The sequence below is a fragment of the Podarcis cretensis genome, assembly GCF_951804945.1.
Source record: "Podarcis cretensis genome assembly, chromosome: 4".
In the NCBI taxonomy this organism is placed as follows: Eukaryota; Metazoa; Chordata; class Lepidosauria; order Squamata; family Lacertidae; genus Podarcis; species Podarcis cretensis.
Window position 1 is genome coordinate 65,135,498 of NC_137173.1, and position 12,096 is coordinate 65,147,593.

Sequence of the window (12,096 nt, forward strand, 5' to 3'; positions counted from 1 at the left end):
TTCACCACCCCTTTTTATCCCAGAAGTCTGAGCAGTATCTGGAACCTCGATCTAGTTGCCATTTTAATTTCCTAACATAGTTTCTCTCTGGGGCACTGCAAGGAATTAAAATGTTGCTGCTTGGAGTTCTACTGCCACCAAGCAAGTCAGTCCAGGGGCCCAAGAGCAAACAAGAGAGAGAGCCAAGCAGAAGGCACTAAAACCTGCATTTGAAGACACATTATTCTTTTGTCCAAAACCTACATGCCAATATTGGCGTTACCCATTAGTTGCTCAGAACAGTTCAAACGTTACAGTTCAGAAAATTTTTATTTCTTTATTTATTTCTAAACCCTTTTGCTTCCCTGTTGACATTTGGACTGTCCTTGAGTCTCATTCAGATGAGGTCGCAAACCTGTTCTGTTGTGAAAGAAAAGGTCACGCAATGTGTTTCGCCAATGTTCTGTATCAGTCTAATCTCTTGCATGCTTTCATTGGTACACTGGCGTTATATCTCGGTGATCTGGAAAGAATGAGAAAAGAAAAGAAAGAAAAGGTGACATACTTTTCAAGGTTATACAAGCCAGAAAATACATAATGTAATTTGTTTTCTTTTTAAGGTGCATCCTTGTAACAGAGATTGATATAATAGCAAAAGGGGGAATGGAGGAAAAACATAGCCCTTGCTTATCAAATTACCATTTCTAGTATCAGACTTGCACTGAAAAATCTTTCCAGAGAATTCTCTGTAGCAATATAGCTACCTGCTAGCATTTCCACATCAAGTTCATTTACCCTTCTTTTCATTCAATAACCTTTTCTATGACTGGAAATATTTAATGGGTTATGTGACCAGCCGTTTTAAAGACAGAGCTGCAAATAACTTTATCCTTTGCTCTTTTGTCTATTCCTCCCCCACCCCCACCAGCCACCTAAGATGACACTTGCAAAATTCCTGTTTTACTTGAATACCCTGCATCTTCCTTTAGCATCCAAATAACAATTACTTTCTCTTTGAAACAAAGCCCGCTAGAAAAAAATGTGACTGGAATGGCATCATCCCTGGGAGACAGAGCTGAATTGAAATTCTGTTCGCATAGGAACTTCTACAGAGGTTGCTATAGTGCTGCTGTTTGTCGTTCTGTAGTCAAAAGTCTATTTCTACACACAGATCTCCTTGTTCAGGAGGCTTTTTGCTTGGCTAGTGTTGAGTATTAGTGCAGGCTTGGCAGTGATATCTTAAAACAGATAATGTTCTTTTTAAATGCTGGGAGAAGACATTGAGTTTGTTTATGCCAGGAATGAATAACCTGTCCCCCTGCAGTTGTTGTTAGACCACAACTCCCCCTATTCCAAACCATTGGCCAGGCTGCTTGGGGCTGATGGGAGTTGTAGTCCAGTGTCATCTGGAGGGGAGAAAGTTCCCCATCCCTGGTTTGGACAATCAAACTAAGACCTAACTCGTACATTGTGAATGTTCACCATGAATGAGCATTATGAATTCAGATGTGAGTCCTTGTGATTGCCACCCAAGGATCCAAACAGTTTGAGCACCTCTCAGTGTGATGCTTAACTAGACATCTGCTTGGGTCTAGTGGCACCAACATGGGTTGGGTTTAACTACTTCACAATCTTTGGCTTGGCTTGGCTTCATGTATATGGTTAGACACCACTCCTATGTGTGGAATAGTGGTTAGGGTGTTGGATTAAGACCTGGGAGACCAGGCTTCAAATCCCCACTCAGCCAGAATACTGTCTCTCAGCCTGACCTATCTGACAGGATTGTTGTGAAGATAAAACGGGGAAATGGGAGAACCATGCATTCTACTTTGAGGTCCTTGGAGGAAAGGTGGGATATAAATGTAATTAATAATAATAATAATATTGCCTGCTGGAATGGCTGCTTGTGGATGTTGAGGGAGCAGCCTGATGGGAGCTGGTCTTTTAGCAGAGAATATGGAGAAGCTCTGGAGTCCCATGTCTTTTTTTCCTCAACAGTCACACACTTTAAATTTCATTTGCTTTATATATCACAGGCTCTTTATTTCATTTGTAGACAGTGAGTAATTTACATTCCATTATGGTTTGGTCCTGCACAAATGTGGCCCACCACTGAACGCAACCCATCTGCCCTCAGTTGTGGCTTGCTGGGTGTTTCATAACCCTGATCCTTTTAGCAGGCTGCAAAAACACAAGGGTCATTGAGCCACTGGTAAACTGCCATATGTGGTTTGTGGCTTATATTTGTGGGTCGTAAATGGCAAAGGGCTGATATTTATACTGATTTGGGTTTCATTCCTAAATGTGAAAAAATTGAATCAGTACTCCAAAAAATGTCAGGGTATTGAGAAATAGTTTTGCTAGAAAAGCAGATGGTGGGGTGGGTGGATGTTCAGCATCCTCCTTATGCTGCTGATTGAGTTCTGTGCACATGATTTGCACATATAAGAATCTTTGGCATTACCGCTAAGAAAATCTTCTGCTTTATATTATGGGTTTTCAGGGTAGACAGATCTAGGCACCTTCAAATTAATGATGGATGGGGTAAAGAAAGTTTGTACATTAAAAAAAAAAAGTAATTAGATTTGTTTTAAATTTAAGGTGTTTTAAACTTACCATGAGCACTGGAAACTTGTTTTAAAATATATATAATATGTGAGGCATGATGTGAACAGGAAGCTGCACTTTGTCAAAACATAGGCATTATTTCTTTACCAAATATATTGGCAGCAAAACTGATGCCCTTGCCTATTCAAGGGAAGAATTAAAAGAAATTAAAATAATTAAAAGCAGTCCCAAAACTACATACTGATTTTGAATGATAATTATAAAGATATATTCAGTGTAATAGGGTGTATGTGGAGGGGTAGTACCTCTGGTGGGGGGCATGTTGTGCCCTTCTGGGGTAGTCTGTCCACCTTTGGTCCCCACCCTGCACTCAGCTCTCACCTGTGGCTCCTAGAAGTTGTCTGTATGCGACAGCAGCCACACCCTGGGAACAACTTCAACTGGCCGGCTAAACCTGGTGAGGCTATCCAAAAAGTTTCCAACCCTCAGTGACTTACGGGTTTCCCTTGTATGTGAGGACAGGCTCTGGCAGACTGAGCAGACGGGATCAATGGTGGGTCCAATGGTCAAGAAGGTGGTTTCTGCATGTGTTGTAGAGGGAAGTGAGGGGCAGATGGGGTTAACCAGGGGAGGTAACCCATCTAGGAGAAGGAAAACTCTGATTCTAAACCTCTGCTGCCTTGTGGGATATCTTCAAGGGAAGAAATAGCTAAGGAATAAATCCTACACAAATCTGGACTGAAATTTGTATACCTACTTCTGGCAACTCCTGCAGCCAAGCTTGTGCCAAATGTATTGCTCTGCTTTCCTTTGGACCACATCAGCGAAGCTGAGAGGGGACATCTTGTTGTTCGGGTATCTCAGGACCTCCATACACACTACCCAAGCTTGCACCCCAGAGGGGTCACTTTGGTGCTGCTGACGCAGCAGTTTAACTTGACCCTCGGAGGCACACTCCATTGTCTCTTCAATGTTAATAACCATATATTCTGGTATCGGTAATTCTGATACTGATACTCCTGAATCCAGAAAAGGTTAACAGTATATTGGAATGCAGAAAGCAAACAATTGATATTTTACTGCAGACTCAGCAGCAAAGGGTATAGTTATTCTCTTCTGTTAACTTTCAAGTACAGCTGCCTGAGAATAAAACATTTTCGTGAAATATCCGAAAGTGTACCTATTGAGTTCTTATTTTAAATTATTTAACATTTTATAGCTTAAAACATTAATTTAAAACAAATCTTTAAAATTACATTATGGATGATTTTATACACCTCTATCATGTCTTCTCCTTACTTGTCTAAACTAATAACCTCCAATGTTTTTCAGTCATTGGTTCTTTGTTCATCTTCCTTCCCTCCTACCAGCCACAGTTGTTAGTGACTTGTCATGGTAGGGAGGGCGCTAAAGAAACAATATTGTAAGGGAAAGACAGGTGCCAGTGACACAGAGCTTGGGGAGAAAAAACAATTTCCCATTGCTTTCTCTCTACCAGATGTGTTACTGCTGTGGAGGAAACTGTTCCTGGGGAATTTTGTAGAGTTAATGGAGCCATCAGTCTGTAGCAACAGAAAAGGTCCACCAGGATGAATGATATAAATGAAATACCATCACTCTTTACAAATTCAGTTGACATTTATCTTATTCCTGCTCCCCCCCTCCACAGAAGGAAAAGTAGAAAGGGTCACAGATTTTTTTGTTTCCAAAATTAAAGAAAAAAAGATTGATAAGGAAGGCTTTATTTTTAGTCTGAACAGTCAAAGGCCACATCTGATATTTATTTCTTTACATATGTAATATCTATGCCCAGCTTTTTTCTTTAAGCAGCTCCTGGTTTTGTACGTAGAGGGTTATTCAATTTTATTCCCATGAGGTTGGTTAAACCAAAATAGAAGTTATCAGCATCTCTGAACAGTGCTATGCAAAACAACTGCATTGAAATAATTTGTGTTACGTACAACTTTTTGTGTCATTTGTAAAAGCCAGTGAAGCCTTGTCACTAGAAGTTTGGGCTTTGGATCTTGGACTTCTGGGGACAAATTCTTGCTCATCTTGGAGTTTTCTTAGGAAGCTTAGGACAACATCACTGGACCTCACTGCAGTTCTTCAACTTACTGAAAACCATTTGCTTTAAATGGTGGATGTCAGAAAGGATTGTAAAGCATTTTGTACACTTGAGATGTTACATCTGTTTCCCAAAAACCTGAAACAATCATGCAATAAATCATCCAGACAAAACAGATTTCCGAGGCAGACAGATCTCAGGCTGTGAAGAGACTTGGGGTACATTAAGATATGGGGAATATTGCATTAGTTTTCCAGATTATAATGCTAGCACTTCTGTCTCATTTTCTAATGCAATACCTGTTGTGTGAAGGAATGCGGGTGGTGCTATGGTCTAAACCACTGAGCCTCTTGGCTTGCTCTGTCCCAGCTCCTGCCAACCTAGCAGTTCAAAGCACACCAGTGCAAGTAGATAAATAGGTACTGCTGCAGTGGGAAGGTAAACGGTGTTTCTGTGCGCTCTGGTTTCTGTCATGGTGTCCCGTTGCACCAGAAGCGGTTTAGTCATGCTGGCCACATGACCCGGAAAGCTGTCTGTGGACAAACACTACCTCCCTCAGCCTGAAAGTGAGATGAGCGCAGTAACCTCATAGTTGCCTTTGACTGGACTTAACCATCCAGGGGTCTTTTACCTTTTACTTACCTGTGTGATGGAAGTGTGGCTTTTTGATCAACATTCCAGCATGTCTTGCTGAGTTTTATTTACACCAGTGGAATCATATTCACTCTTGGTTTTAAAGAATATTGCTCTTCTTTTTCTGTATCTCTGTAAGTTGCTTTGAGTGTGGTGTTTTATGGAAAGGTCGCTAATATATTTATTAATCATGATGGCTATTAATAAATATCACAAAACATTTCTTTGAAGTTAAAAGTATGTCACTAAGAGAAAAGCTATCATCATCATCATTGTTATTGTTATTATGAGGTGATATGCAGTGTTTGACTTACGTGTACTGTATGAGTTAGTTGGATATCATGTATCATTATTATTTTAATGCGTGGCTTTGAATTATAATGATATGCCCAATACAGGAAGTTTGAATGAATTGAATCCCATGGGAAAGTGAAGTCTGCATTTCAGGCATCAGTGTTTGAAACTCCCATTGTTCTAGGCGCATTTTGCGACAGGGAATTTCATTAGCGCAAGAAGTTTCTGAGCTCTGGGTGCAGATTTAAAACTGCATAGTGGAAGGAAAGGAGGACCCTTTTCCGCCTCCCCACTTCCAGCTACTCTCTGAAGACTGGAGAAGAGTCTCTCTTAAGAATATTAGGGGGGTGGGCAGAGAAAGGACTAGACCAAGTGAAAAATTAACATAATATTTTGGCAGCAGTTCTTTCATTTTCAGCTTTGTACTTTTGTTATAAAAAAGTGCACCTAGACATTACGTTGTTATGCCCATAACCTAGGTTTAAGGTGCCTTTTAGCTCCTAGCTTTCATATCTCAGTATCTAACACTGTCAGGCATTGATTCAATGTGCAAATACAGAGTATGTGGCTTCAGCCACTAAAATCAGAAGCTGTTCTTTGGCATGAGGCCCTCCTGGTGCCCATCTTCTTGTCACTGCAAACTTTGCTGCTGAAGCATTTTTCACACAGGAGGGAACTCTTCCCATTTTGATCTCTTTTCACTTGTTTCTCCCTTGTGTACAGGAAATTGATTATCTCATTTTGAGGATAATTGACAGTGATTATTCTTAATCTAGCATCCGCCACAGTCCAATTCCCACTCCCTTTAATACTGTGTCTGGCTTTCTTTGTCACAGCTGCTTTCCAGAGAAGTAATCCACAACCTTGGGCAAAAGACCACAGTCTCTATAAACAAAAGTAAATACACGTGTGTTGTCATTGAAAAACTGAGCAACCGCTGTTTGAACTGTAGGTCGAGAATGGAGAAAGACACTTGTTCCAATGTAGCTGACTTGGCATGTTACACTGCACTTTGTTTGCAGAAAATGGGACTCAGGGGTTCCATTCATGAGCAAGAAAGGAAGCCAAGATGAGGACACTGACTAAGTTAATTCACTTTCTTTGACACCATCCTCTCAGTTATCACTCAACATACATGGGCTGTTGTCACTGAGAGGCAGGTGTGGAAGACATTTAATGACCCTATTACTGTTTTCTTTCTGCAACCTGTTCGCTGGATATCCAACACCCCCACTTCCTACCCTTCTTGAGCCCGGCTTTGGCTGGGGAGAGCAGGATATAAATAAAATTTACTATTATTATTCTTAAGAGATGTACCCCTCACTGTTATTTATAGGGATAGGCAAATAGGTCAATTTTGGTTTCTCTCAGTTTCTCACATTTTCAACCTTAAGTTCAGTTTTCCACATTTCCATATATCAGGCTGTGATTTATTTTGTTATAAAAAGTTTTAAGGCAAATTCATCAGCATTTTTGTTTGCAGTTTTGCCAAATATTTACATTTTTTTCCAGAGCATTGCCCCCTAATACAATGCATTTTTTCCCTATGTGGTGTATGCCATGCATGCCTACACTACCCTAGTATATGCATTTTTGTACAAATTCCTGGCTTGAGGACTGCGCTGCAAAATTCAGAGAAGTGTGAATTTCAAAGGATGGCTGCATTCCAGTTCTTGTTGTTTTAGAAAGTGAGACGTTCACCTGTAAATGAGAATGGAATAGAATTTTTCCTCAATCCCTAGCGATTTATGCTGCTCCTGGTAGATATAGGTTATACACATATGCAGGGCCTTCCATAAACAACCCTGCAGGGTCTACTTTACTGTGATTGGTATGCTCTTCAAGGGCTTTTTTGTACAGTGGGCTTTTTTACAGAGGGCTTTTTTGTACAGTGGTACCTCAGGTTACATACGCTTCAGGTTACAGACTCCGCTAACCCAGAAATATTACCTCGGATTAAGTACTTTGCTTCAGGATGAGAACAGAAATCGTGCTCCAGTGGCGCGGCAGCAGCAGGAGGCCCCATTAGCTAAAGTGGTACCTCAGGTTAAGAACAGTTTCAGGTTAAGTATGGACCTCTGGAGTGAATTAAGTACTTAACCTGAGGTACCACTGTACTGCTCAAAATTCTTTAACTAAATAAAACACGGATTCTTGTGCCTAGAATGCATTTCATTTACCCTAGTAACAGCATCCCTGCCTATAGCTTCTCTTTTTTATTATTTAGTTGTTCCATTTATATTTTGTATTTCCTCCAAGGAGCTCAAGGGGGGCATAAATGGTTTTCCTACCCTCCTTGCATTGGGACAACAAGCTTGTGAGGCAGGTTAGGCTGAGAAACAGTGACTGGCCCAAGGTCACCCATTGAGCTTCATGGCTGAATGGAGATTTGAATTTGGGTCTCCCCGGTCTCCGTCTAACATGGTAACAGCTGCACCACACTGGCTTTGAGATTCATTTTGATACCCCAGACAGGAAGGGAAACTGTGATTGCCCCAAAATTGCCATGGCAACATGCTGGATTAGTCACATTCCAGAAAACAGCTAATGTGCCCCATGGAAGCTCTCTCACATCAACTATCTCTTCAAATGCAGTGCGCACTGGGCCTCTTGCCTGCCTGACAAGTGCTCAGCTATGAGGGAGGGAGGGATAGAACAGTCTGGAGCAATTTCACAGGTGGGGACCTTTTTAAAAAAAGTATATACACTCAAATACTTTTATGAGATGGTCAGAGGACTGCCTTTCAAGCTTTAAAGTTTTTTTCCATTATAGATAACAGCCACTCCAAGCTGGTCCAACTTGGAATATAACCAATGACACTCCTGCAGATGATCTCAGTACCTGGGCCTAAGTTGTTCAGGGGTCATGAGCCATCTTCCTCCCACCTCCAATGGGAGAGTATCCCATTACATGTAAAACATCTCCAGCCAGTTTGTTTGGGGTCAGTAAATTGCTACTGAGGTAGGGGTTTTTTTTGTTTGTTTTTTGGCATAACAATTTTATGTCATCAGCCTTAGGATATGGAAAATTAAAAATGAGCATTGGGATAAATAGGCTTTTAATGTAGTCATTATCAGGTGGTAATATATTGGTGATGAAGTAACAAACACATGGAAAAGCCAGTCATTTGTGCCACCTGCCTACAGTTTCCACATGTGATCAGAAATCTAAATAAACAGCTGCAATTCTCCTACACGTGTGAGTGGATGCTGGCTTCCCATGTAGCTGCCTGCTCGGTACTGTGTTAGTCAGTCTCTGGTAAATGGTTGTCTGAAGTTGCCCTAAGAATCTACAGGGCTTTCTGCCTGGTTCTCAGAACATGCTGCTATCGCACATATTAATATTGCAGTGTTTTATATGACTGGATACATGTGGACTTACCCATTTTTGGAAATAAAACATTGTCAAGGCCCATAAGTTTAATTACAACTTTACTTGCAGAACTTTCTTCAAAACAAATCAAAAATTTGAGATTTGAGATTTTTTGGGGGTGGGGGAGTACTGTGGCCCAGTTGCCATAATGCACAAATCATCAGTGTGTGTGTGCTTTTATACCTGTGCACACACACTTTTAAAAAATCACGTACCTTCAGTGTAGACCAAAACATTTTTTTCAGGCTATGTACCAATTCTGTTTGGCTTATACACGTAAATGCTGAATAACTGCCCTCAAGACCCAGATAAACTCTCTCTAAGCTTGCCCTTTACGTTCACATATGGTGGTTTCCAACAGTTATGTCATCCCTCTGTGCCTTCAAGAATTCACACCCCCTCGTAAACTAGTTACCTGTTAAGCAGCTAACACACAGTAACACCGAGGAGGGGGAAAAGGCCACTTTCATTTTCTAAATGCCCCGTACATGGTATGAAATTTAATCCCTCTGTGAATCATAATCTGCGATGCTCAGAATAGATCGACTATATATATCTAATGTTATTTTCAGGGACGTGAACAGGAAGGCTCCAGAGCTTGTACAGCCTGTGTTCAAGCATCTCTGTTGCACCAAACAATTTAGGGCAATGTAGTCTGGAAATAATTCTTCCCCTCCCCGCTCCTCTCTAGCAGTTTACTGGGTGGATGTGTGGGCGTCTGTAGTGTAGGCGTCTTGGGCTTGCTAATGAAGCTAAGGACATGAATAATATTTGACTGCTGCTGCGTGATGCCTCTGAGAGCCGTATTCATTTGTCTCTGTAGTTATTTGAGAGCAAGCAGCCGGCGTGTGCAGGCGATCCAGTCCCTATCCTCGGCTTTCCCTTTCGTCGCTTCTTAATCTTCATTTATAGCACTATCTTAAAAGAAAATATGGAGCATATCTTTTGCTAAAAATAATTATATTGCGATGAGCTTTACTTAAAGGAGAATGGGATTTAAAACTAACATGATCGCTTTGACAGGATGGGTTTAATGTGTGATCCACATAAGAATTAGTAAGGCCATTTCCTTGATAGCCACCAGACCTTTCAGATGAAACCGTAACTGCAGCTGCCATCCAGAGAGGGACTTTTAATTACTTTTTTTGTAGCGGGGGGAGGGGCAGGGAAGGGAGGGAAACCTAAACAATTATGTCTTAGGACTTATTGTTTTGTATTCTCTTTGTGTGTGCTAGAAATTAAAAAAACTGGCACCTTCAGAAGAGATTGCAAAGAAAGAGCAGAGTAGAGAATGAAACAAGCTTATGTCTAATAAAGAACAAATTGCTTAAACCAGAGGGACTAATTTGACTGAAAAAATGTTGTTGTTTTAAAGGCATATACAGAAGCTGGTTTAATTAATTGCAATGATCCTGTTTCCTGTAGCTAAGACATATCAAACATGTCCAGCGATGTAATAAGGAAACAAAAGTCAAGATGGTGACGCGTTCTAGTTATGAGGAGCAATTTTTCACATTTGATTTTTGTGAAGGTTTTCTCTGTCTGCCCAAAGCTCAATGTAAGGAAGAGGAGGTGGATTAACAATGCAGAGGCACATTGTTCTTCTACCAGCCTGTTTATATGCTGCTACAAATTAAGGGTTTAGTGTCATGGAAACAGCTCCTTTATTTGGAAAGATACTGCACCACTATGAGAAGCAAACAGAGCATGCAAGAGTGAGAGAGAGTTGGATGGAGGGAGGCAATGTGTTGTCTACTCAGCCTAACATTATCTAACATGTTTTTCCGATACTTTTGGGAAAGGGCAGAGGTTCTGAAATATTTGCTGCATTACTTTACAACTTATTAGAAGTGGTTTCTGCACTGGCAGGTGTCCTCTATACATGTGAAACATTTAGGGCAACTGTGCTCTCTATGTGTTGGCATGTGTAGAAAATATTATTATAGAAATGCTGTATGGTTTTCTTTTTCTTTTTCAAGAGCTGACAGGGTTAAGCCACGTTATGTATTCCTGAAGTCTGTCAGGAAGGAAACTTTTATGAAATAAGAATTTAGAAACTAAGGCTACTAGGGGCAACATTGTAGGCTTAACACAAGCTTGTGCTGTTTTTCTAGGTGCAATTTAATTAATGTGGTAATATATATTTTTTAAAATAATAATAATCCTGTTCCTTGTACAGTTTGTTTTATGCTGTTTTAAGCTGCTGAGTTTTAAGTTACTGTAAGGTCATGTTTTGTAACTCAAGCCTTCTTGAGTTCACTTAATGAAAAAAGCAGGACAGGAATATTTTTAAAAATTAATAAATAAAACCATTAGAATAGCAGAAATTGGAGGACGTTACATTGGCATTCATATTAATGTCACATGTATGTGGTATTAAACTACTCCGTCATCTACCAATATTTTTAACAAAATACCATGGGCTGCAGTTAATTTAAAATTGATAACACTTTTTTCTGTTACTAGCTAGCTTATATTATTTTTTATTTAAAAGGTAGAATATTCAGTCAATTGTCTTCTTGGACTAGTACCTTAGGAAGACCAGACTTCAAATCCTAACTTAACTATTAAGTTCACTGGGTGACTTTGGCCAGTCACTGTCTCTCAGCCTAACTTACCTCTCAGGGCTGTTGTGAGAAAATGTAGAGAGGGAGAACCATCTATGCCACCTTGAAGGAATGGTGGGATATAAATGTAATAATAATAAACTTTTTGAAAATGTGAAGTTATAAATATCACGGATTCTGTTTTTATGTCATTTATAGCATTTTCCTCAATAAAAAGTTATATACCTTTGTTCCCACAAGTTCTGTGAAGGTGAAGCACCATTTTGAATGCAACAGATTACACCTCTCTCTGTGGAGATTTTATGTAATTTAGTATCAGCCTTGAAAATGCAGGTATTTTATTGTAGATGTATTTGGTTTTTGATCTGGGGTGAGATCCAGCTTACAGTGATCTCAAGGTAGAGGAAGCCTTGAGGCCCCACCATTTATTCATCTCCCTGAAACTCAGTCTGAAGGAAAACAATATATGGATTTTCTTGAGATAGGAGAACATGTAGCTGAATCTCATAATTTCATCCCATAATTTCAGAGCTTTCTAGTGGTCAGTCTGAACTTCTTCTTACATCACCAAAGACCAGTGAAGGAGACAGCTCAAGGCCACTCAGTGGCTTGAC

The 12,096-nt window shown here is 40.2% G+C and overlaps 1 protein-coding gene across 3 annotated transcripts in view; it reads right to left on the reverse strand.

Moving 5' to 3' along the window:
• Nucleotides 1-294: 294 nt before the first annotated feature.
• LOC307213992 (uncharacterized protein) overlaps nucleotides 295-12,096 on the reverse strand; it is a 31,122-nt gene continuing 19,320 nt past the window's right edge. Inside the window, exons 4-5 of one of the 3 annotated variants that reach the window (XR_013837795.1) lie at nucleotides 3,305-3,566; nucleotides 295-502 (exon numbers count right to left, since the gene is read on the reverse strand). Coding sequence is in view for 2 of the 3 variants with exons in the window: in XM_079972326.1 (XP_079828452.1) it covers nucleotides 471-502 (32 nt within the window). In the remaining variant the exon portion in view is untranslated. The remainder of the gene's footprint in view (nucleotides 503-3,304; nucleotides 3,567-12,096) is intronic. The other 2 variants (XM_079972326.1, XM_079972328.1) reach the window with 2 other exon arrangements.